At 41.2% G+C, this 26041-nt stretch overlaps 1 protein-coding gene across 1 annotated transcript in view; it reads left to right on the forward strand.

Annotated features, from left to right (window-relative positions):
- The first annotated feature begins 526 nt into the window (after nt 1–526).
- LOC131591859 (wnt inhibitory factor 1-like) overlaps nt 527–26041 on the forward strand; it is a 37616-nt gene continuing 12101 nt past the window's right edge. The window contains exons 1-4 of the mRNA XM_058862959.1: nt 527–941; nt 1064–1203; nt 17782–17890; nt 23792–23932. Coding sequence (XP_058718942.1) covers nt 806–941; nt 1064–1203; nt 17782–17890; nt 23792–23932 — 526 coding nt within the window. The 5' untranslated portion in view covers nt 527–805. The remainder of the gene's footprint in view (nt 942–1063; nt 1204–17781; nt 17891–23791; nt 23933–26041) is intronic.

Raw genomic sequence — 26041 nt, forward strand, 5'->3', positions numbered from 1 at the left:
AATATTTTTTTTTAACAGAAAATTCTTTCAAGCTTTACTAAGTTTCTATAACGAATCAGTTCCAGTTTCTGTGTAAATGGTAACATTTCAGTGTTTTTCAGTTTCCACTGTTCTCAAGACCTTCGGACAAAAGCCAGGTGAAAGCCTTTTTTTTCCCTTTAGTACATTGCCTCATTTTCCACGTCTTTCCCTGGTGCTGGGAAGCGTGTCCCTGTGCCATTGCCCGGCTGATGGCTCGCTTTAGGGCCTGACCTGTCCAGCTTCGCGGGTCTCCGCTGAAGCCACGGCCGCACTGCACCCACCTGCCGTTCGGCTGATGCTCCCCCCATCTCTGAGTCAAACCCCGCCTGTGCCAGGGGGGCGGCTACGCACAAACTTCGCTTTTCACGCAGACACGAGTATCTCCAGCGGCTCGCTTGTGGTGCCACCTTGACGGCCGGAGTGCCGGGGTGCCCCTGCGGGGAGGGTGAAGGCAGAGAGGGGGCGGGACGCGCGGCAGGGCTTGTCTCGGGTTCCCTGGGACAGAGCGGGTGTGAGTCACGGTCCCGGCTCTCGGCTCCGCTCTTGCGGGAGTGGGCGGCCCCCCGCAGCCCCGGGCAGGGAGCGCTGACCGCCCTCGGCGCCCGGGGAAGGACGGTGCGAGCGCCGCGCTCCCGGCCGCCCGCGGCGCCGCCCGCCGCCCAGCCCGTGCCCGCCCCGCCGGGGCCGCCCCGCGGCTGAGGGAGAGAGGGAGTGGCGGGCGGGAGCGAGGGCGCGGCCGGAGCGGCAGCGGAGCCGGCGAGCCCCGGGCGGGCGGTGCGGGAGCATGGCCCCGGCGGGGCGGCTGTGCTGTGCCGCGCTGCTCTGCGGCGCCCTCAGCCTCTGCAGCCTGCGGGCCGCGCCGCGCCAGCCCGACACCCTCTACTTGTGGATCGACGCCCAGCAGGCGCGGGTGCTCATCGGTAAGTGCGGCCGCTGCCCCCGAGCGGCGGGAGGGAGCCCGGAGCCGAGCCGAGCCGAGCCGAGCCGAGCCGAGCCCGGCCCGGCGGGGCTGCCGCACATTGCGCCGCTTTGCCTTCCGCAGGCTTCGAGGAGGATATTCTGATCGTGTCCGAGGGGAAGATGGCCCCGTTCACCCATGACTTTAGGAAAGCCCAGCAGAGGATGCCCGCCATCCCTGTCGGCATCCACGCCATGAACTTCACTTGGCAGGCAACGGGACGGGTAGGTGCCGAGATGGGGCCGCGGCAAGGGGCGAGGAAGGCTCTGTTAACACGGACAGGTGGTTCGGCTTTGGAATAGCTGAAGAAACCCTCTCCGAGGAGTGCCTGGGCAGTCCCGGGTGCGGGAATCCGAGGTGCGGGCGGGGGAGGGCTCGGGGAGCAGCGAGAAGCGCGTTGGGACGGCCGGGAAAGCGCGTTGGGAAGGGGCTGTGAGGGGCGGGGGAGAACCCCCAGGCTGGTGAGGCGTGAGGCAGAACTCACCAGGAACACCCCAATCGACTGTGCTGCCGTAAAATTTTCTACTGGACGGTAGTTGCGTGGATGCAATTTTCTTTAGCTTATGGACATACACTACAGGCTCTTCATCTATCTCTATGTACTAAATATGCAGGCTTAATTTGTAGTTCTAGTAAATAACAATTCTCTTCTGTGGACTTAATTTTACCAAGTTAAATTGCAAAACCACATGAGTCTGCAGTTTATTGAATCCTGTTGGATTTTGTTGAAAATGTAAGACTGTGACATATTTTTGTGAAGAAACATATGTACGATTTGACACACTGACAGCATATGTTGAATTTGCATAAGGCTGGAACTTGTTAGTGTACATTATCATGGATACAGAAAAAAGTATGATGGCATAAAATGCTGGATAAAATTATTTCATTTTTACAGTGCTGAACATTGTCGTTATACAATAAAGAACTTGGTAGAGATGAAACAATATTTACATTTAAATAGCGAACATTGATTGTATAATTCAGCTAATTGCAGTTTCACAAATTTGGTTGTGGTTTTGGTTGTTTGAAAGTACTCTATCTACAGGACTTGTTTGGCTTCAAGGTGTTGTCTGACGCCCTTGCAATTTTTGCTGTCCTCACAAAGCCTTTGGGTTTAGGAAATGCTTCACCCCCTCCTCCAGGGAGGAAGGTGAATGTGGAGAGACAAAACTTATTCACAAAGGTTAAGTGACTTGCTCTAGGTCTTTGGTGTTCCCATCAAGCTTTACAGGGAAAACAACTTTGTACATCAAGGGTTGGCATTTAAATACCTAGAAGTAATAAGTGTCTTTCGGGACTGTATTTCCCACCCCATTTCTGTGCCAGCTTAGTTGCTGTTGATGATAAAACTAGCTCTTTTTTGAATGGGTGATCAAGATGCTAGACTGAGCACTGTCCTTCTCTTGTATTTCCTTCTTGTGCTCTCCTCTCCCTCCTTTGCCTCCTGCCTACAGGTAGGTCTTTAGGAAAAGGTTGTTTCAGTGAGAAGAGTCACAGGCTTAAGGACAGTGTAGGAAAATGTTCTGCTTGATGCCACTTACAGGATGAAATCCTTTCTGAGCAGCTGCAAAGGCATTTAACCCATTAGTCCTCCTCCTATTTTCTGAATTACTGAATTCCTCTTAGACAAAGCATTCACTTTTAGTAAGTGAAATACCTAAATGGTTAAAAAGATTCTACATTTCTCCAGAATTTCCAATATTTTATGAGGGGAAGAAATGAGTACATTTTAACTTTTTTCCAGTGTTCTATTTTGCTTTTAAGTATACATGTTTTTAGAAGTTTCCATTAACACATCCAGGGAAGTGCTAAAAACATTCTACCTTTATTATGTACTTTTCTGGGAATTTCCTAAGTCAGGGAAGGGAAAATGAGAAGTGGAAGGGAGGAGAAGAGAAAAGAGGAGAGGAAAAGAAGAGAAAGGGAAAAGAGAAGCAAAAAAAGAAGAAGAAAGATAAGTGGAAATTAGTAGCTTTTGAAAGAAAAAAAGCATTTTAAATGCTGAAGTCCTAGACTGCTTTCTGCAAAATAGCTGTTAACTTGCATACTGTTGCGTCTCCTTTGGTGAAACTGAAATAAGTCTTCTGTGAGTCTTGTGCCTTATAGACCTCTTCACCCTGTATGCCACTTGAAATTTGAAGATGTGTCTCCACATCTCCAAGGTTTGAGGGGCTCTCAGTAGTATATGCGTCACATCTAGGAGTAGCTAGACCCTTTTTGAGTCTACAGATATAAGGCTTCTTTTGAGTAGGTTCAGGAGATCCTGTCCATGGCATTATGTGCTTCCTAGTCCTGATATCAACAAGATGGGGCAGTGAGAGAGCAGCTGGGTGGGTGTCTGGCAGCCAGACAAGGTTAACCCACCACACCTGGCATCTCCAACAGAGCACCTTAGCATGTATAAATATCCTGTGGGTGGGTCCCATCTGCCTTCTCCTGGGATAAGTGATGATCCACCTTTGAGGTGAGTAAATAATCCAACCCAGGGAGTGGTAATGCTTCTCAGTCCTGCATGGCTGAATATTGTAACTCAAAAATATCTTGTTGAAAGGCACATTTTAAGGATTAGATTACATCTGTATTCTGTGTAAACAGAAGTGCTTGAAACTCATTACTTTTAGGTGTTATGCTCCTGATGCAGTGGCCTTTGTGTCCTGAATACATTTTATGTGAAAAAGATTTTGTTTGATGAGCAAACAATTAAAATAACTTTCACTAGAAAGCATTAACCAAAGAAAAGCATTAGTTGCTTTTAATTTCTAGTCCACTATATCTAATTAATTATTGGGAAATATAATAAGAAACCCAAAATTTAAGGGTCTGACGGTGCTGAATATATAGTTTTTTTGCTAGTGAAAGGAGGATGAGCCAGGGGTGACAAGAATGTTAAATGTATGTTTTTGTGCACTTCATGCTTCTGCCAGTAAATGAAAGCATAATTGCTATGTTCTCTTTAAAAAAGAAATGTAATCTCTGTAAATTGACCGTTACAAATCTTGTTCTTTGAATTGAAAGGTTTAAAAAAGCAGAAATCAGTGATAATATGTAGTACATAGTATGCATCTGTGTAACCACTGGAGCTCGCTGGTGTGCTTCTTGCTCTTATTCTGGATGGTTTTTCCAAAAGAAGATACAGTTGCTGTTAGTGGTCTTGTCCTCTGTGGAAGATTGAGCTAAAAAACTTCCCAGTGAGACCCTATCACACTGATTAATGCTGCAACATGTTTTACTGTGTCCACTAGTGGAATTTACGAAAGATTTCGGTGATAACATCATCACTAAAGCATTTAGGAATTTATGACAAGTATTTAGTCTCCAAATCCACGATACCCAGCATGTATTTTTTAATTTTCAGTGGGAATTCTGACAGCTGTAAAGTTCACATCTGGGAGGGTACTGGTGGTATTAAAAAAAAAGTTGATTATTGCCCAGACAGCAAGTGCTCAGTGACAGAGCAGCAGCCCAGTTGATTTAATAGACGGGAGGTGAAAAAAAGAAACCAAAAAAGCAAGTTGGAATTTTTGTTGTGTAGCATTCTCTGATCCACAGAAATAGTCAATCTGGGCCACAGCCTGCCCAGGCTGCTTTCTTCCTTTCAGATATGGGAGAAGTATTTGTGGTCAGAGGAATTATTCCCCGTCCCCACTGTTATGAATACCCCATGGGTTCTCTCCTGGTGCCTGGTTGAATGCGTGCCCATGATGTGACATCTGAAATAAGTCTCAAAGAGTTATTGATAACCTTGAGTAAATCAAAAAGATGCCCACCTCTGAGAAAGAGGGAATGTCTTCAGTGCATTTTCTAGCATCATCCTTACATTGTAAAGTGAAGGTCGGGAATGCTGTATAGTTAACAGCTCCTGGAGGCTAGTTCTGATCTCAGCAATGTGACCATCAGCCCTGAATAGCTCAGTTGAGTTTTCTGAAATTGTCTTATATTGCTGAGATGTAGCCTGACCATAAATATAAAATGGAATATCCAGTTATGCTAGAAGATTGGTTTCCTTGCTCAGAGGAAAACGAACAGACCACCAATTTTAAGGCATTAGTGGTGCAATAAGGTGCTCCAGTCAAACATGGCTATTTCCCTAATAAACTGAAAGAAACCCAAAAGTATTGAATTTCAAAACCTAATTCATCAAGGGAAACTTTTCTTTAAGGAAAACTGCTGAAATTTTTGTAAATATCGTATACGTAATCAGTCATTACAGTGATGCTTTTCAGCTTCAAAAATGTCTAATATGCAAAAGTTAGGAGATTTTTTCCAATAAAAGTATGGCTCTTCTCGAAGTTTTGTCAAGGTAATTGTGTAAACTCACACTCTTGTGATTTTCAGTGGTACCTCCACTGCACTTTCATGTCAACAAACCAGGGAAATACTTTGTTTTCTGACCTCTGTACCAAAATTTCCGTGTGGAATGTGAAGATGTTTACATACTGCGAGCATGATTTTTAGGCAGGGGGTTCTCATATCAAGAGCACAACTCCAAATCTTTAATACTTAGATTCTGCTTAGCTGTGGTATTTTGCATCTCAGTGTTGTAGACATGCCACCAGGGATCAAAGTAATACTGTAGAGATCCCAGTTTCTTAGTAAAGCAGGCATGTGCCAGCCATCTGTTCTATCTGCTGATAGAAAACAGCAGTAAAGTTTCTCAAAGTTTTGCCAAGAAAAGGGGGGATTTATTGCTCAGCAGAGATGAGTTACAAGGCACCTTGTAGTGTAAGCTGCATCTGGTTTCCATAGTAATTTACATGGCATATGCGTAAACTACACAATTATTCTTTTTACACAGCAGTGTAAACCTCTGTTGAGTAAACAGTTCTTCAAGATTTTCATTGTTAATCATTTCTATAAATAACCAATTTTTAACAAAAAAGCCCCCTAAAGTCATAAAATATCTTCACTACTTTTGCAGGAGTGGCTGCAATGTACAATGTACAAATGCTGTTGAAAAGCATTGGGACTAACAAGGATGCCCCAAGCTTCAAGAATATATTTTGTAAAAATGTACAGATTTCATTCCCTGTGTTACTAACAATTTTTCTGAAACAGAAAATCTAGGCTTTCTGCTTGTGTTACTTTCTTGTTTGTGGAAATGAAAATGTTTTGTGCCAACAGACACAGACCTGTTTTACAGACAGTTTCACAGGTATGTTCTTAGCGGTCTAAAGCTAATGCCACTAGCAAGTGCTATAGTAATGCTATAGAGAAAGAACTTGCAAAAATGAGAACAAACTGAACTAACAGGAAAGAAAAAAAAGAGGCTTTACCTGCCTGTGATACCTGAAGTGCACCACAGTATATGGAATCTTAGTCCATGCACAGGATACCTAAGCAATGGCTTGCAAAGGTTTGGGGTGGATTTTTTTTTTTTTTCCCCAACCACATAACAAGAAAACCCCTGGGTTTTTTTATATCTAGAATGAAAGTTTGCTTTGTTTTTCTGCCCAGCTGGTGGAGTCCATCTTTTTTTTGCCATACAAGGAAAAATGGGCAATCACCTTTGAGCTGCTTCAGCACTTGCTGTCATCACTGCTAAATGCTTCAATAAATAACTTGAAGACCAAACACTGCTGGTCCCACAAATCCTCTGAAGTTGCCTCTTTGCCTGGCTAAAAAGCTAGCTAAACCCAGCTGATCCTAAGGGAAATAAATATGCCTGACATCAAACCTGGCAATCTCCCAGCCTCAGGTTTTGGCTCATCACCAGGCAAAATAAACTCCCCAAACAGCAGCCCACTAATGAGAAGATCTGTCACCGGCTCTGAACACTGTTGCACAGAAACCAGCAGCAAGAGCCAGAGCGCCAGCCTTTGCAGTGACAGCTGTCCAGAGAAGGCCCTTGGACCATCCTGACCATTAGAGAACAGAGCTTTCAGTACTGTGATTATGAACCTATTTTTTCTCAGAAGACATGGACAAATCACAACTTGTCGATGAGCAGAAGTTAAGCTCTCCCTGCAACATTTTCTACTTGCTCTCTTTTTGCAAAGTGTGTGAATATTGATATAACCAGTGGGAATCTGAGACTTAAAGCTTCATAAGCAAATAATCAAGTCTACTGAACACCATCAGTAAGGAGTACAAGTACCAGCTTCAACCTGCTGCTTTTGAACTGCAGCAAACATTGGTCTCATTTTGCCAAGTTTGAGCCTTACCCAGTCCTCTTTCTTGCAGAGGTTTTGGGAAATAAATTGAGCTGTTGAAAGAGAGTCTATTTGAGTAACCAGGTTGAAACAAATTTATTTTCCCATTGTGAAGTCACAGATACATAAAGTTTCTGCAAGCAGTTTCTGCAATACTGCTTGCAGAGACTGTCAGGGAGAACAGGCAGGTTGCACAGCAGAGCACACTGTCAGAGGGGAAGAAGAGGCAGAATACAGTTATCTGGGTGTGTAATCACTAGCAACAGATGATATGCATAAACATATTGAGAGCTGGGAATTAATTTGCCAGCAGAGTATGTTGGCAGTTACCTTGATTGATTTTGTTAGTGCTGGCTTTTCTTTCTTACCTCCTTCCTTCCAGTTTTGCACAGGAACCTCTATTTATATTTCACAGGCATGATCTAATTTCTGTATTGGCAAGGGAGGGTAGCTGAAAGCTGGTATTAGATACAGGCTGGAGCAGCTTATACTGATCCTCAAAGGCAAAAATTAGAAGCCTTCATCACATCAAGAACCATGGGTTTCACATTTTTACTGGATATATCTGTAACTTCCCTTTGATGCGACAGTCTGCACCTTATCCTGCCCACTGACAGTGTTCACATTTGAATTGTATCAGTGTGACTATCCTGCTTAGTTGATAGTCCCTTTTTAGTTGTCTTGCCAAATATTTACAGTAAAGCAAACTATCATTTTTATAGGGTCATGATGCCACTGTTACTTTCATTCTGATTTTATGAATCACCTGACACTAGAATTAGAAGATGTAAAATATTTCAACATGCATGTCATATTTATATAATACCTTTATTCATCCAAAAGTAGGGGCTTTCTCATCCTGTAAAATACAATCAAACAGTATAAATTCATTAAATTATATCAATTAGGAAATACTTAAAAGGACAAGGAATCGTATAGTTTCTGGGCGGGAAGAAGTGTGACCTGGAGGTAAAAATCTCACCATATCTTCAAATTCTTGTAGAATCTCTTGCTTTTCCACCTCTTCCCAAACCCAAAAACTCCAATAGAAACTTCTGTCTCTAGGTTTATATATTTGTTCCTGTCCCTGATTGCAAAGACTGAAGTAAATGCAGTGAGGTCTTTCTCCCTTCCTGATTTAGAGTAGGTGATGGATCATACCAAGGTTCTTCAGCCATTTCTGTGCCTGTTGAACAAGGTTTGTGGTGTGGGACAGTTTTCCCCTCCAGCATTTTTTTCTTCCTGAACATGCTGTGGACCCCACTCAGCCCAGTACTACTCACTTCATTTGTCAATGAAGGCTGGTTTGGGGTATTTGGGGAATCTCCAGCAGCCTATGACTCCAGCAGAAATTAGGGATTGTCAATGTATCTGGAGCGTATTGAGTGGCAAAAAGGACAGGTCTCAGTCTGCAAGAGCAGACCAGATTTACCATAGATATTCATCAAGGAATAAATTACATCTCTGATCTTAGCAAGCTCTTGGATCCCAAATGGGACAGCTGTCTTATAGCAGAGTGCAGACTTTTGCTGTCATTAGACTCCTGCTTGTTTTTCATCACAGGTAGATTTGGGCTTGGGGAGGCTCACACATTTCAGTTCTGAGGCTGCTGTCCCTCTTGCATTTTCTCTAATAAAAATGAGGTTAGGGTCTCTGCAAAGATTCTTCTGGGGAACTTTCAGCTGCTGGCTCTCCCTGTCAGGATTTAGATTGATGCAGGATAGGTCATGTTATCCAGAATTTAAAAAAACACAACAGAAGGATCCAGCTTTCCCAAAATAAACTTCCTACCTTTCTTAATAGGACTTAATCCTGCAAGTGTGTTTAAAAGGTTTATCTGGAATCTCAGCTTGACTGTGTGTCAAGTCAGCAGAGTCCAGGCCTTCTGCAGATGCCCATGCTGCAGATAGACTCCATGTGCATCCAGGCAGGGAAAGAAAGGTGGTTCAAGACAGCAGGTAAATCAGATTCTAGCGGGGCTGAACCTTCTTCTGCAAGTGCTGGTCTCTGTCTTTTGAGTGCACAGGAGGTCAAGGATGAGCTGAAGATACTTCATTTAAATGCTGGGAAATACACTGGATCTTAGCTCAAAAGTCTGGACCTTTGAAGGCTGGTACTGCAACCTAGGGATGAAGCTCTACTGACCCTGCCTATGGAAACAGTCCAAAAGACAGAAAAGCTGTTTGTAGAACCTGTTCAGTTTCCTATCAGAGACTGGGGATAGGGTTATATTTCCTTGCTTTACTCTGAAGAGAAGTCCATCTAGCTTTGAGTAATTCAGGGCATAGTTATGGAGGACAGAACTATGTGGAGGCCTCTATAGTACATGGAAATATGACAGCAATGTACATCCACTTAGCAGAGTCTTCATCAGTGTGATTTCAGGTACAACAGTAAACACACAAGTTCCTTTTCAGATACACTTAGCAACCTCTTAGTGGCGAGTTTAATTCTTCTTTCATGCTAGAATTTGCTTTGATCAATGACAGCCTGTGAAACAAGGAAGAAAATACTCTAAATTTTCACAGAAAAAGGAATTTGAAAATCCATATAGTAGATATTAAAAGACAGCAATGTTAAGGAAGTCTCTCCTAATAACTAGTCAGGATGGAGTTGAATTTTTGCAACTTTTCAAATTTTAAACACTCATCTTCTTGTAAAATAAAGCTGAAGACCAGTATCTGCTGAGCAATAAAGAAACTCTCAGTGGTGCTGGAAACTTTGTCATATAGGTACACAAAAGTAGAGACATCCCTCTTTGAAGCCCTTGAAGGACTCGAGTCTGACAGAAGCTGCTGTGAGATTTCATAACTTTTGAGAAAGTTCACTGCTTGTATTTTGAAGAGAAATATTTATATTTATTATACAGGAGTGCCAGTTAAAGCCAAGATTGAAACACATGGACTCAATAAAGGCCAATTATGTGACCTTTGCTGTTTGCCACGCTTTTAACTTGTGTAAGTAATTGATTACACTTTCATGAGATCATAATCAGAAGGTTGTTCTTCGGTAATGGTGTGCTAGAGGAGCTTTATCCTCAACTTCAAAGGTATTCTGTGAGGCTTAAGAACAAAGGGTTGGAAGTTTGAAGTGTGGCCAAAATGAATCTGTATGCATTATCCATGTTTACCACCATTCAGGAGGTGGATTAGCTTATTCTTCATCCATGAGCTTTCCCTCATCACATCAGATGAGCCACCATCTCTAAGGTTTACATTTGTGCTTTTAAAACTATTCTGTTTAACTAAATATAGTATCTGTTCAGATCCCCATCATAACTAACCTAAATACTTTTTAGCGTGATCATTTCCCTAATTGTAAAGGTTTTATTGAAATTATTTTATGTCCTCTGTGAAGAATTTTCAGGGTAATTTTTAATTTCCAATAAATCTATCCAATGTCTGAAACTGTAAACAGACTATAATCTAAAGATACCCTCCCAGGATCAGCCAACCAAGATAGTCACTTATTTTTCAAGCTGTGACAGGGAGAAAATAACCCTGTGGGTTTTTCTCAGATAGAGCCACATAGAAGTGTTGCAGGTGGCAATGGCAGACCTGCAGAGACTTGTTTTCTTAGGAGGTGACCTGATGCAACAGTGTTTTGTATTTTTTTTTCTCTAAAAGTAGTCATCATTTTCTCCTTTTTTTATTAGCTTTGGGAGATGAGTATTTTGAACATCCATGATCATGAAGTGTCCACCAGAGAGAGCACTAATCTTTTCCTGGGCGAACAAAGAACGAATTAGCCCTTGCTGTGCTGAAACGAGAATTAACTTTTCAGAATAGCCTTTTTAAGTTTTCAGGATACTAGGGCAATATGTTTTGTTGAAGATTTGAAGATAGCAAAGGCGTGTGTGTCTTTTACTTACTTTAAATCTGAACTCTTGGTGATATTTCTTTTTTGTATACTGTTTGCTTCTCTACTCTTCCCTAAAGCAGAATTATCTAATTTTCATCTGTAAGGCATAAGAGAAAACAACTTAAAGGAAACTCGTGCACCAGTCCTGATTCATACAGAAAAATGTTATTCCTTGCCAGAAATTTTCAAGATGTAATTAACTGTGCATATTTGTCAGAACCTTAGTGATTCTGTCTTCTTTCAGCTTAATTTTTTCAAAAGTAACTCTAATGAAGCTGTACTAAAATGCGTTACAGAAAATTAGTTAAACAAAAAAAAAAAAAGGTCTAAATATGGTAAATTGGGATATTTTGCTTTGTTTGTCTCCAAACAAAGCAAGACAGAGGAGTGAGAAACTCCCAGGCTTTCATCATTGAGGAGGTGTAAATTTGCTGTGACTGTTTTAAAGAAATCATGCATGCCACATGCCTTTGTCTCCTCGTGCTTGTACTTAACCTGGGGGCTGCTGTGCATCTCTTTGCACATATGCTGCTGTCCAGGGCTCTAGCTTGGTGGGACAGCCCCACAGTCCCCACTGCAGGTACCTGCTGCATCAAGGGGCTGCCTCTGATGTAAACCAAAACCTTATTGTCATTAGCAGGCTGGTGATGGACAGGAATGTGTACTAGGCTTTTATTTGTCCCTCTGTTACAGGAACCTGCTTTTTTGGTATCATGATGCATTTCAGAGTTAACGCTCTGCTGGTAAACTTGAATTTTTCTTTTTCACCTCTGTTCCTCTCAAACCCCAGTCTTTATTCCTAGCAAGCCCTTCAGCTTTCATTCCGAGATTAGTTTCAAATGCTAGAGTGCCTCCAGAGCTCAGGGTCTGGTGAGAGAAAATATTTGTTCAAAATGACTGAGTAGCTGCCCTGTTTCCCATGTCTCCCAAAAACCTGACAACTGCCAGAAACAGTGCTAAATATAATCTAAATCTATTATGTTGTGACCTCACCAAGCTTCTTTACAGTGATTTTTTCATATTACTTATCTTTATAGAAATTATTTTCTCATTATTTGGAGGAAAAGCTGATGTATTCTGCAAAGATTTCAGTCCATCTCCCCAGTGCAGAGCATTCTTGTGAGCCTGTAATGTCTCCTTTCAAAATCTGAGGCTTCTTTTAAAAGCAAACAATAAATTTCACTTCCCCAACTTCATAAATCATTCTGTTGGAGGACCTGATATGCCATCCACAGCTGAATGCCACAGGAGACATTAAGCACCAGTTAGTCATCTTCCATTGGCAAAATCAGAGAGTTTTATACCATTCTTCTAAAACCATTAAAACCACAAGTAGTTATTGTTGAAAGTTTCATGCAGGGATGCACTCTATTGTTAAAAAGGTCTTCCTTCTTGTGCATGGATTTTCTTCAGTCTGCCACAATTTCCTTAATGTGAAGAAAGCAGACACAGAAGAGGCTCTAAAGATTTGTGAGCATTTCACCACAGCATTGTCTAATTACTACTGTCACATAATGTATTTTTCTTTGAGATTGCCCATTTCTCTGAGTTCTAGTGTGTGTCCTTTTTTTTATTTCTTTGAAACACCAAATATCTCTATTCCTCCTTTTGTGTGCATCTCTGGTTTTTTAACCCTACTGCTTCAGTCCATTCCCATACCCTCAGCAGCTGATACTGGAAGACAGGCAGGTTATTCTGTCTTCTGTGTAAACTGATTTTCTCAGAGCAGGTTTCAGCATCACTTCATGTTGTTGAGCATGCCTCCCATTTTAGGTCTACCTCTTGAGGTAGACAGTAAGTTTCTGAGTGTTACACTGAGGTGTGAAAAATGGTTTACCCACTCTGTGACAGGACCAATTAACAGGTTCTGTCCCTAGCACAAAAATAGGCAGTCTGTAGGCAGACACTTTATTATCTGCTTGTCTAAGGAAGCCTCATTATGTTGTTCATTACAGTAGTGTCTAGACTGCACTGCAGTAACAAAATGTTCACGTATATGTACATATTCCTACTCTGGCCAGACTCCTGCAATAGCCTGGTATGCACAGTATGGATAATCTTTGTTGGACTTCATCTTACTTTGCTTCATCTTGGACCACAGACCAACTTCTCTGACCTAATGCAGTTAATATCTAGGAGAAGCAATGGTCCATGCTGTGAACACCTAAGAAACACATGCATTGTCTCACTTTGTGACTTTATTTATGGTGTATGCAGCTGTGAGCATCTGCTATGGATAATGCAAGGGTAGAATCTTCAAGTGTGTGCATAGCCAGAAATATTCGTGGATCTGGGATAAAAAGGAACTTCTTTGATGTGTTTCTTTCTTTAAATATGGAAAATTGGCATTAAGATATATTTGTCATTTAATTGATAACAGAACGTTCAGCACCGATCTCTTTAAAATAATAAGAAAATATAGTTAATTTCTTACATCTACTTCCAAAGCTAACATACGTTTGCTTCTTAATTAGAAAGGGTGCAGATTTCATTAGGTTATTGAACCATGACATACAACAGTTCAAGCTACTCTGCTCTGCTTTAGGTACTACAATTCTATGTCTATCATGTGAAATGAAGAAAACATAAAGCATATTATGGTGAATTCTTTGATTAAATATGAAAGAAAAAATAGGCAGAAACAACTTGGCATCTGAATAATAAGAGAACTTCAATGCAGTAGATCTTGAACCAAGGAAGGGAGATCTGTAGGAATTTTAACTGTATATCATTTAAAACCAAACTGCCGACAGATGTTTGCTACAATACTTGTTAGAGGGCTTCATTATTTTTATAACCTTTTAAATTCCTCTGATTTATAGAAAACAGCCATTCAAAGTCCATAAAAGTTAATCCCAACTGAGGAATTATTTGCCTAAAGTGAAATTTCCTCTCTCTGCTAAGGGCTTTACCCACATGGAGAACTGTTAAAGGGCATCTGCTTGGGGCTACCTGCTGCCTGAATGCACCAACTCCCCAGACTGTTCACACAAGGTCTGCAGGGGTCCTTGCCTCAGTTTCTGAGGATCTCAAATAAAGATTTTCCACAGAAGCAAAGCATACTTTTCCTTGGGTACTTCTTGAAGTCAAGCCAAAAGTTCTTTGTTTCATTGACAGTTGCAAAGTGTGCAATTGTCAGTGAATGCAATCCCCATTTTCTTCACCACCTTTGACAACACTGTTCCTCTAAGATTTAGCTTCACCAGCAAATTTAGACCTCCACATACCAGAGAGTTCATAGGCTGGCTGTAAAAAAAAACCAAAAAAACAACAAAACAAAAAACATGAGAGTGCCTTTATAATGGAAAAGGGATTACAGGTTATGGATTTTTCCCCTTTATCTGGCAACAATATCCAAGCAAATTTCATTCTCACTACCAGGTCACTCATAATGACCACTTACAGCATAAATTATGGTAGTTACTAGACAATATTTTAATTGCACAGACCTATATCTTCAATTAACCATCATCACTAAATTTCATGGTAGGCTGGAGCATGGTAAATATTTGCTGAGAGCATGTTGTTTGCTTTTCAGTCATGATGATTAATGCAAGTTAATTGGCAATCAACTCCAATTACAGCAGGACAATACAGGAGACTTGATGTAGGATTTGTGTCAAAACAGATTTTCTCCAAATAGATAGGATTTGTGGCAGTCAAACAGTGTTTTAGATTCACATATTTGAGCAGTTAAACTACTCTGCTTCACTGTGCAGCCTCTCTAGACTGGGATTTTGGTATGTAACTTTTATGTCAAGGTTTAACCAACTCAATCTAGCAGATATGATTTGCAAACATACTCTGCAGCACATGACTTTGAAGTTATGCTAGCTGGATCTACCTGAGGTGTTTCAGCTCTTAGATACCATCATTTCAAGAAGTTCAGTTTCTGTCAACTCAGCAGATGTACAAACCTTAGCAGAGAAGTGGTGAGAGCAGTTACCTCTCCCCAGTATGTGCAGTATGTGGCTTTCCTTCTGAGCAGCCTGTTGCTTGTGTAATGTCTCTTCCCATCCTTTTAATGTGCCATCAGAACACACTCCTGCCTCCGGCACTAACAGCTGCTACGCCTCTACGCTGGTTAGAGGAATTACTTCCTTGAGCGGCAGTGAGTATTGTGGCTCAAGCAGCAATGGGTCCCTTTTTCCACAGGGAACTTTCTTTTTGTCTTTATCCTTAGGCTCTAGAAAATTTGCTCTAGAAAATAAGATTCCAGTCCTTTTCCTAACAAACTGGGAATCTGGCTCACAAGATGACCTTCTACAACAGGGTGTCTGGAATGGAAATACAGGAGTGGAGCTATTTGGTCTAGTTACCAGTTGTTGTTTACTAGAATAGTAAGAACATAATGTTTTAATATCCGAGGCCATAACTCATTGTGACCCGGTTTAGATACAACCAAACATCAAAGCTAATCAATGAGAAACAGACAGTGGAGTTTGACTCACTCACTGTACTATTCTATAGATGTGTGGAGACATAAAATTATTTTTCTGAACCAAAGTTTTATTTGAAAACAAAAATTTTCACAATCTGACTTTATGGCTTGTTTTCATATTTTGGCATGGTATATTGTATTGGAAAAAAATGTCTTTAATTAAAAGCAGCATTTTGAACATTACTCCAGACTTCATTCTTCATCTCTGGTTTTACTGCTTCTCTCCATGTCCTCTCTCCCTCACACATTTACTCCATGTGCTTAACCCCCACTTAAAACCTTTCATTGTTTCCTGCCCTGTTGTTTTGCAAGTCCTCCTCTGAGGTCTCTGTGCCTACAGAACACCCTCTGAATATCATCCATGCTATCAGGCCTCAGGCTATCTCTTCTCTGTTATGGGGTCTCCTTACCATCCCCACAGAGCAAGTGGATGTTCTGCCAGGGCTGATCAGGAATTTCATAACAACCCTTCTACCCAAGTCATGAATACTTTTCTGGTGCCATCAGAAGCTTAGAGAGATGGTCTCTCACACCCTGTCAGGGCTACTGCTCATGTTAGCAGAGCACAGAATTATAGAAGGGCTGAGGCTTATCTGAGACTAGACAGTCTGACCTCAAGATGATCTAGTCCACCCCTCTGTTCATGCAGTGTCATCTAGAGCAACTTGTTCAGGGGTGTGTTGAGTTGGATTTTTGAACATCTTCACAAAGGGAGGCTTTGCTTACCTCTTCGGACAACCTGTGCCAGTGCTCAGTCACCCACACATTAAGAAGGTGCTTTCTCAGTTTCCAACAGAGTTTTCTGTATTGTGCCTATTGCCTCCTGTCCAGTCACTGGTCACCACCGAGCAGAGCCTGGATCCGTCTTCTTCACACCCCCCTATCATCTATTTACACACATTGATTAGATCCCCCATAAGCCTTCTCCAGGCTGAATACTCCAGCTCTCTCAGCCTCTCCCTGTACATCTGACACTCCAGTACCTTGATCATCTTTGTGGCCCTTCTCTGGCCTCCCTCCGCTAAATCCATGTCCTTCTTGTACAGGCAGCCAGGATATTACAGGAGAAAAAGGACCTTGTTCTGGCTAAGGACATGGTCAGGTATCTTACAAACTAGCTATCATTATCATTTAGCCCAAATTTTGGCTTTACTCTGGCTCTTTGCTGCACTGTTTTAGATAAAAGGTAGACAGACTAGTCTGCTGTCAGTGAGTAGACAGAAACATTTTTGCCAGTGCCCATGCTCAAGTACCTACCTGAGACCAGCAGATAGAATTACCTGTAAGTCCTTGTATGCTTCATGGTAAATGAGATGCCACAATTTAACATAAATTTTAATTACCACTTGCTCTGCACACCAGCAGCTGTGCTACTGGCAGTAGTGGAAGCCTCCAGTGACTGGCTAAGTGACACATCTCGGGTGTACGTGGTATGTACAGCCACACTGCAGACACATGAGGGCACTTTGCATAAAATGTGAAGAAATCTTGAACAGATGACTCAACAGAGAGGCCAGGCTCCCATGGACAAAAGTACCAGAGCCTACAGTTTGTGCCACAATGCAGGTGCTTATCAGGGATAGGATTAAGGTAGTGGAAAGTAGTTTTTAAATCATGCTGACACTTTCTAGGGATTGCCAAAAAACATCATTGATGTTGCAGTTAATGAGCGACATGGAGCCAGCTTGGGAGGAGAGCTCTTGGCGCCACCCTTGGAACAATGGAGAGGAACCCCACATGGAGTGGGGTTGAACAAGGCAGTGTCAGAGCTGTAAACAAGATATGTGTCCTGGCATGGTGCTCCAGCAGTGTGGCCACTCACTGCCTGGCACTGTTTGCCCAAGGCAGTGCACTGTGCTGTGAAGATCAACCAAGAGCAAGCCTGGATAATCTCATGCCACACTTGTATGTTTCTATGCCCTTTAAGCTGTACTCGTGGTACAGGCAGGTCATCCAGGCTCACCAGTCAGTTCCAGGAGGATTCTACCCGAAAAACAGCTTTAAGAATGAGTTTAGTGTTCAGATATTTTTGTTGTCTGCCAGCTGAACAGTGTGGGTTGTGAAAAACATCTCCTCTGTATAACATTTGTCCACTATACACATCCTGTTTTTCTTGCTGATATGCTGCATCCTGATTACTGTATGGTCACTTGCAATCTATGAAATTGAAGGAAATTATCTGAAAGTTATGTTTAGATGAAGAAGCACTGAGGGAACTTACAGAAACTAATCCAGAGTATGGCATCATGAGAAGTGTAGTATTTTTCTGCTAAAGTTTATGTGCTCAATAGTTTGCTTCTATGAATACAATTAAAATAAATATAGATTTTTCATTTATTTTGTCACAGGCTGAGTACTACTATGAATTCCTGTCTTTGCACTCTTTGGATAAAGGCATAATGGCTGATCCAACTATAAACATCCCCTTGCTTGGAACAGTTCCTCATAAAGCATCAGGTTTGTACTGTTGATATTATAAATTTTGTTTCTGTAAAAAGTATTCTGCAGCCAGTAAAGTCTAAATATTTCATTATGAATTGTAGTTCTGAAGTTTATTGCCTAAAGCAATGCTTGCCACAGTGCTTGGCGCTGAACAGTTTGTAATTGCCTTGCCTAAGTACAGCAGCATATTTTGTCTGAGCCAAGACACATGAACCTTTTATGTGTAGATAAATCAGCAGAAACTTGTGCAAAATTTTTGCATAAAATTGATGAATGCTATTACTTAAGTTGTACAACTTTTGAAAAACAAATTCTTTAATCGCTATTGGAAAAATTATCAAATTATTCATTTCTCAGAGGTTGCAGTTTGTGGATGTTTTGCTTTCATTTGGACTCATCAGGCATTCAGCTCAAAACCACAAGTTCTAGTTTAGGATATTACCACTTATCATTTATCCTTTAGTTGTGCATTCTTAATCCTTCACTGGAATTTACAGCTCCACAGCAGAGGCTGAGCCCAAGCCAATGCAAGTGCTCCAGAAATACCATGGTGCATAGTGAGCTGATTTGAGTACAAAAGCTCTCCATGAAAGATTACTGAATCTGGTTCACTCTGAAGCAGATGAATAACCATTTATGTGATCTGTTTCAGGGTTCATACATGATAGCCTCTGGTAGAAATGCATATCTTGGTGACAGTAGTGTCTTAGTGATTATTGTTTCCTAAATTCCTTAGCCAACCAATGGGATAAATGGATTGGACTGCAAATGGACTACTGATACATAAGTTTTCATTTCTGATGAGTCATTATTCCTTCACTGTTTTTTAGTGGATAAATTCTGAAAGTTTGTGTATAATATTCTCCATTTTCAGCTTGCAGTAGATTGGCATTGAAGTAATGTTTCAATATAGCTTTTTGCTGTGCCACCTGGAATTTAACATGAATAATTGGTCTCTCCATTCAAAGTGGATTGAATGATTAGTACTGAAAATAGATTTGGGTGAAAGATGCTATGATATTTATACCACAACTGCTGCAATTTAATTGGTTCCAAGCCAAATAAATGTTAAATAAAGATTAAATTAATCTAAAGATTAATTTAATTAATTAATAAATTAATAATTAATAATTAATAAAAGCAACTTAAAAGTCATAAAAGCCAAGTTCTTGTTAAGCATTATCTCTATTTCCATATAAAGCAGGTGAGATATGTGAAAAGCACTCTGTGCTGCACTCAGCGCTATAATATAAGCTAGTTTCTCCTTTAATTTTTAACTATCTAGAAAGGCTAGACCAAAATTACCCCTTTCTGAATAATTTTAGGAAAATTTAATCTACAAGTACAGGGAGGCCAGAGATGAGAGCTCATAGTTGCAGCTGAAAGTCTGTTAGCCATCATGGGTGGGAGATCTTATTAAAGCCAAAAAGGACTTTGTTGGCAGCACTGGTGCCTCAGTTCCAGGACTAATAGGGGCATGCCCAAGGTGTTCCCTTACGTGGATCATGAGCAGGGCAGCACTGCACTGGCTGTGTAAATAAACAGGATTTAAGCCCTGTTGGGTGTTCCAGTGCTCAGTACCCATACAGGATTTGAAACATGTACACTGTTAGTGGTGAGACACTATTATGATGATGGGTTTTCTACACTGCCTGTTAGTTAGCCAAAATTAACTGAGTAGTCCTAAGTAAATACATGCTATAATATTATACGCTAAATAAATATATATATATATAATAATACATGCTAAATAAATGCTATAATGATAGCAATTGTTTGTTGCTTTGTAGTTATTGCTGTAATTTAAATGTTGGCAAAACAGAGTTAAGTCTAGTTTGCCTGGATGTACTGCACTACCAAAGCACTTTTCTGTACATACAGATGTCGGAAGAAATTCAACCACAAGCTTGTATTTAGTAACAAATCAACAGTTGGTATTTTTTGAAAAAGTGTTTTAGCCCAAAGACAATTAGTTGCCCTTAAAGACAATTAAGAAGAAATAAAAGGGGAAAGACAACTGTAGTAAACATGAGCATGGTAAACAAGAATGAGGATTAACAGATACCTTATTCAGAGGTAACTGAACCCAGTGGTTTTATAAAAGTCAGTGGACTCTTGAAACTTCTTTGAGGATATTTGCCTCCAAATAAGGCATATGAATGGCTTTAGTGCTCTAGGGCCTCTCTAGCCTGTATTTGCCTTATGGCCAATGGTAGCCATAAGATCTGTGGAAGAGCAAAAGGAGGACAAGCATATGTGATACTTCTGTTTACCCTCTTAGCTCTTACTGCCTTCAGCTTGGAGGGTTTCTTGTGTCTTAAGTGATTTGTCTGCTTTGTAAGTCCACGTTGGGTTATAGATCTCTCTTTCCAGTACTTCTCCAGGCTCCCCTTGAGTCTGTATAATCTTCTGTTCTCTCCAATCACCTTGGCAAGGAGTTCACTGCCATCTGTTGCATGAAGATCCCCCTCCTGTTGTTTCAAGTCTGGCTGCAACAGCTTCATCTGATGGGCACTGGTCCTTGCACTGGTAGACACAGCGGTCAGTCTATACTGTTCATCCTATCCATGATTTTGTACACATCTATTATGTATCCCCTGGTTTGTTTTTTTTTCTTTGCCAGACTGAAGAGTCACAACCTACCCAATTGCTCCTCATTGGGTGCAGCCTTGTCCTTCTCTTTGCTTTCTCTAATTTGATATGTCCTGAGATGAGCTACCAAATTCTCCTTGGATTTAAGTGAGATTTAAATCACCTAGGTTCCTTAGACTTATTTGAAAACCCATTCCCAAGTCCCAGAACTGGTACTTGATTCAGTGCTCACAACATGGATATTGTTACACCTAAACACATGGTAAGATGTTAAGAAGGCTGTAGAAGATGCTTTTCAGTGGGAGCTTAAAGAGCTAAGACTGCTCAGCTTGTGCAAAAGAAGGTATTTGGGAGGAGTGTGGATACCTGCCCAATGAGAAGCAGATGGCTGCTCATTTCTGACTGCAGGGGAAAGCCTATGAAGATCCAGTGGTTCAATCTGAGGTTGGCAAGTTCCAAACAACGTGAGTCATTTTTGTGGCAGTGATTAACATCTTGAACACTGCGCTCAGAGGGTGTGGTAAGGTAAACACAGCTATAGGTCTGTGCCCAGAAGCAATGTAGTGGCCTGTGACTGAGAAAGTGTTGGCCCCCTAGGTGACCCAAGCTGGCCCCTGCTGTCCCTGTCTGACCCAGGCAGTGCGGTGCTGGTGCAGGCTGGTGTGATCAGGCTGCTGGCACGGTGCTACTTCATGTGTTGCATGCAGCTCCCACAGCCCACCTGCCAGGCTCATGAGATCTCTCCCTCCCCACTGCTGATGTTGAGACATTGAAATATAGGTGCTGAGCGTCCAAAGATGCTGAAAATCTCTCCAAGCTCAGTGGCGTATCAGCATAGTCTCTGAGCACAGCACCATCTCTGCTCTGTCTGCCATGCTGGTGGAGAGTGACAGTGGGCTGCAGGGCTCTCTATGGGCTCTCCAGACCTTTCATGCCTGCTTCTGTTGAGACTGGTCATTCAGAGATGTCCCTTAAGCAGTCCCACCCGAGACTAAAGGTGGTTTTTGTTGCTGGCCTTGGCATATTTGCTTAGTGGGTAAGGCAATTGCTTGCAAACTTGAAGGGCTTGCAGACATACAGGAGTTACTCTCACCCTGCTTCTATTGAGGACAATTTAGAGAACCTTGGCTTCCTCAGCAGAGGGCAAAGGTATGATCTCCCAGACAAAAGGTATTAAACCTGCATCCTCTGCATCCTAGGAGAGCATTCTAACTAACACCTAAACTTAAATTAGGTTTAAGAACCTTGGTTTCCTTAGGTTCCTTCTCAAATTAGTTAAACTTTCCTTGTTCCTGTTAGATCCAACTGCTCTGCAGCCCTGGATAAAAGTGCTCCAGAGGATACAGATATGTATATGTGCAGGAGAGGCTGTTTTCTGGCCTGGTGGTGGGAGGATGGTTAACAGAAAGAAATCCATATCTGTGATTCCCTCCCCTTGTTTTTAGCCAGTAATGGACAAATGTAAACTGCATCCTGAACTTGGGAAGCAGTGACCAGAGCTGAGGTTTGCCCTTCTGTGGCCCTGGTCAGCACTGTGATAGGCCATGGGAGCTCATTGCCATTTGTTAATGCATGGACTTCTCTCTGTGCTTTGGGTTGACTATAGTGCTATTGGTGGGTACTTAGCATTATTCAAACAGGCATAAAAAATGCAAAGATTCAGGAAGAGCTTAAGGGTTTTATTTCAACTCTGAATCGCCACAAAGTTCAGCCAGGATTCAGGTGGTTTTTCGCTCATAGGAGGGTCCTTTTCTGCATGTCTGTGTGCCTGGCTGTTCAGACACCTGGTAAGTCCAAAAATTTGGATGCTTCCAGAGTGGGCAATGGTGGAATAAAATGTTTATTATCTGTGGCCTTGGACTCTAGGGATGCATTGCTGGGTTTTTCCCTAGGCATTTAAACCATGGCCGAATCTCAGGGGACTTCAGGGCTTCGTACCAATTCAATGAAATCTAGATACAGTTATAGTGCTGTCATTAACATTCTGCCACATCTTCCTCCCCACTGCAATTTGTTCAACAAAAACACATCCCAATCCAAGCACTGATTTCCTGCACTTATGCCATAAGAAGGTTACTACAGTTCAAGAAGTTCACAGCATTTAAAATGTATTTTTAAATAATCAACTATAAGAGTTTCTTTCTTGCCACATGGTTACATGGTTTTGGTCTTTGCAAAGGCTGGTGCAAAAGCCCTTCGACTACATAATTGCTTTAGGATGAGAACTGCAAGGGACCTTTCAGTTTATAGGACTTACCAGAGGCAAAAATATTATTCTCAGCAATAAGTTATTCTGTATTTTACCAAGGCACCAAATAACAAAAATGGCCAAATTATGGCTTGCAAAATTTTTGTAACAGACAATGTAAACTAATCCAAATGTAGGACTTTTAGCTCTGTGTTTCATTCGGAAATCGCAGGCCAGCTTCAGAAGAAAGGAATAAACAATTTCTATTAGTTGGATTTGACTTACAAAGCAGCTAAGAAGAGCCAATTTTGAAGAAAAGAGATAAAATCATTTCATCTGAAGATTATTTGAGATCACTTGTGACAATCACAGCAGAGAATTCCGTAGTTCTGAGGTATTTGGCTTACTTCATTAAAATAATCCAGATTTACTGGCCTTAATTAGTTGCTTAAACTCTTTGTATTTCAAAAGTATTTGAATACTTTCCCTGGAAAGGCAATATCCAAATGTCACTATGTTTAGCTAGTTCTGTCAGAGTGAGGTGTCTATGTCTTCTTTTTAAAAACTGCACCCGTGATCATATTATAAAATGTACCATTTTGTCAGCAATTTATGGAGTAAGTTTTGGTTAGATCAATATATTATTTAGGTATTAATTGCAATAACCAAACCAGAAAAACTTATCTAAAGTAACCCTTTTCCCAAAATACATTTTTACAGAAGTTAGCATAGAAAATTTAGACTCAGAAGTGAGAAGTGTAACTCAGAAAATTAAAAGTAGGCTTCCAGTTTGTTTTGATATATCCTTAGTTACCTCCACACGAGTAATTTCCTCATCTGCAAGAAAAGTATGGTTGTGTTAAGATCACTGTCTACTGTCTACAGACTCTTGGGGTTATTTCAGCAAATAAACACAAGCTCTTCTCCTGTGCTGTTGTACTTCTAACCCTGGAGCCACCTCTGAATAAAGGGATTTGTGTGTGTCTGTGTTGCAAGTTTTCATCAGTGGCATTCCTCCAAAGCTTGAATACACCTATAATATTTATTTTTTTTTTAGTATTTCAATGTATGTTTTTATATGTATATGTATATGTGCATGTAAATATAAGTATTATTGGTATTTTTATCCTTTTAAGTTGTTCAGGTTGGATTTCCTTGCCTTGGAAAACAAGATGGGGTTGCTGCATTTGAAGTGAACGTGATCATAATGAATTCAGAAGGCAATATTATTCTCCAGACCCCTCAGAATGCCATCTTCTTTAAAACCTGTCAGCAAGGTAACACTGAAGAAAACATGCTGGAATGCTGTTAGACTAGGTCACCTAACCATCTTATGTTTCATTCAGGATAAGAGCTAGAGAGGACGGAAATAAAGCAGTCACACAATATGTGGCAATCATGGTGAATTCCAGGCTTTCTGTCTCTGTGCATTTGCTGGTCATTTACTACATGTTTACTGAGCCTTTTCTTACTGAACTCCCTTTGCAGACTGGGTTGGAGACACTTCTCCTTCCTCCTGTTCACTGCTCATCACACTAAGGACATTGATAGAGATGTATGATATGAAAAACCCCTGTTAGCAGACAATCTGAGATGCTTGGAAGAGAGCTAGTTCTGTGGAAGCATGTTAAGGTCTCCAGAAATGATGCATCATCTGGGGAACTGACCTTCTGGGAACTGTAGTGGGGGCTACTGGTATCAATTAATGCTCTCAGTGCCTTAGTTCCAACGTGGTGTCTTTAGTTCCCTAAATCTCAAACTTGCACATCCAAACTGAATGCAAAAATCTTAAATCAGAAAATTTCTGCAGAACTTGGCTTTACTTTCTCTGTAGCTCAGGTGCAACCTCTTGGCTCTTGATACAGGTAAAATGGTGGAAACTGGTGTTCAGTACTTGCAGTTATCAAGCAGTTGGCGGATGGAGGACACGCTGGTAGAATAGCACGGTGAAGTTATTGCAGTGTTTGCTTGGAAAGGGGAGCACTTGTTCGATCAACTGAGCTATGAACCATGAGCACTATAATAAGTAATAAGACTTTCTGAATTAATTTGATACACCACAAACAACTATAATTATCACTTTCAGCTGAGGCTATGGAGATTGAAAAATTAGTGTGTAAGGTAAGATAATTATCCCATATCATGTGCAATTGTATCAAATTAACCCATGACAGGGCTGATGTACAAAGAACAAGATTTTTATTCTTCTCTTATTAAATCTTCCTTCACAGTCCCACATTTTCTTCTCTGCACTGTTTGCTCTGAGATAATTGGCTGTAGTGTGGCTTCAAAGAGTGAGCAGTGGGAGCAAGAGCTGTTTATTCTTTGAAACCTCACTACACCCAAATAGCAAAGCTGCTTGTCTCCTTTGAAGCCTTGCTGCTGCCAATTAGCCCAGGGAAAGTGGAGGAGGGGGAGAAGAAGTGGGCAGAGAAACAGGAATAAAAATGGAGGCTTAAAGGACACAAAGCAAATCATATCTCATGTATGAAGTTGTGTGTCCAGTGTAAATACAACACAAAACATTTCCTATCTTTTCATTTTCAGTTCACCTCAAAGATACTGAACTTAATAAACTTTGGAAATAGCATTGGGGTATTCTAATAGCAGAGTCACTGATCTGTATTTTGGAAAATAGTGGCTTACAGAGGAAGGGTTCTGAACTCAGTTTAGTAGTAGCATTAATCCAAGTTATCATTTTTTGTGTTATTATTTGTTGTTACCATTTTTATATGAGTTGCAATATCTAACAGTTTAGTAGTATTGCATCATATGACCTCTCAAGAAACCTGACTGTTGTCCCAGTCCTTTGTTACTGGAGCCAGCTGAGAGACACAAGAAAGATTTTCCAGACTCTAGAGATGTGCAGAGGAGGAGCTTTTTCACATCATCTGTTCCAGCCCATACTGGAGTAACTCCCATTCCTGCCCTGTGTCTAGTAAGGTGGACAGAGTGGTGTTTTGGGACAGATGCTGAAGGATAAGAGTGTCTTTAGTGGTTGGTGTTAGAGTAGGTGTGAGTTTCCTTCCTCTGAAAGGTATCATACATGGTGAGGAGCTCCTGTCAGGGCCCTAGTCACTGTTTCCAGTTATTCTTGGCCATACAGAAAGGCCCCTAGAGGAAGTGAGGGGAACAAGGGAGCAATTTCGTGGATAAGAGAGGATTTGTTGTGGCTAAGAGGTGGCCACAAAGAAAAAATATATGTTTTCCTATTTTTCTGCTTGAAATGATATGTATTTAAGCATGCATTTTTTTGGTAATGAATAGTAGCTCTGCATTTGAGTACAAAGAGTCCTAGAATACAGTGTTAGAACCCAGTAGGACCAAAGAACCTTTACAACAATTACTACAGTTGCAAACAGCTGTACTTTTAAGGCATACCATTT

The sequence above is a fragment of the Poecile atricapillus genome, chromosome W (genome assembly GCF_030490865.1).
Source record: "Poecile atricapillus isolate bPoeAtr1 chromosome W, bPoeAtr1.hap1, whole genome shotgun sequence".
Lineage (NCBI taxonomy): Eukaryota > Metazoa > Chordata > Aves > Passeriformes > Paridae > Poecile > Poecile atricapillus.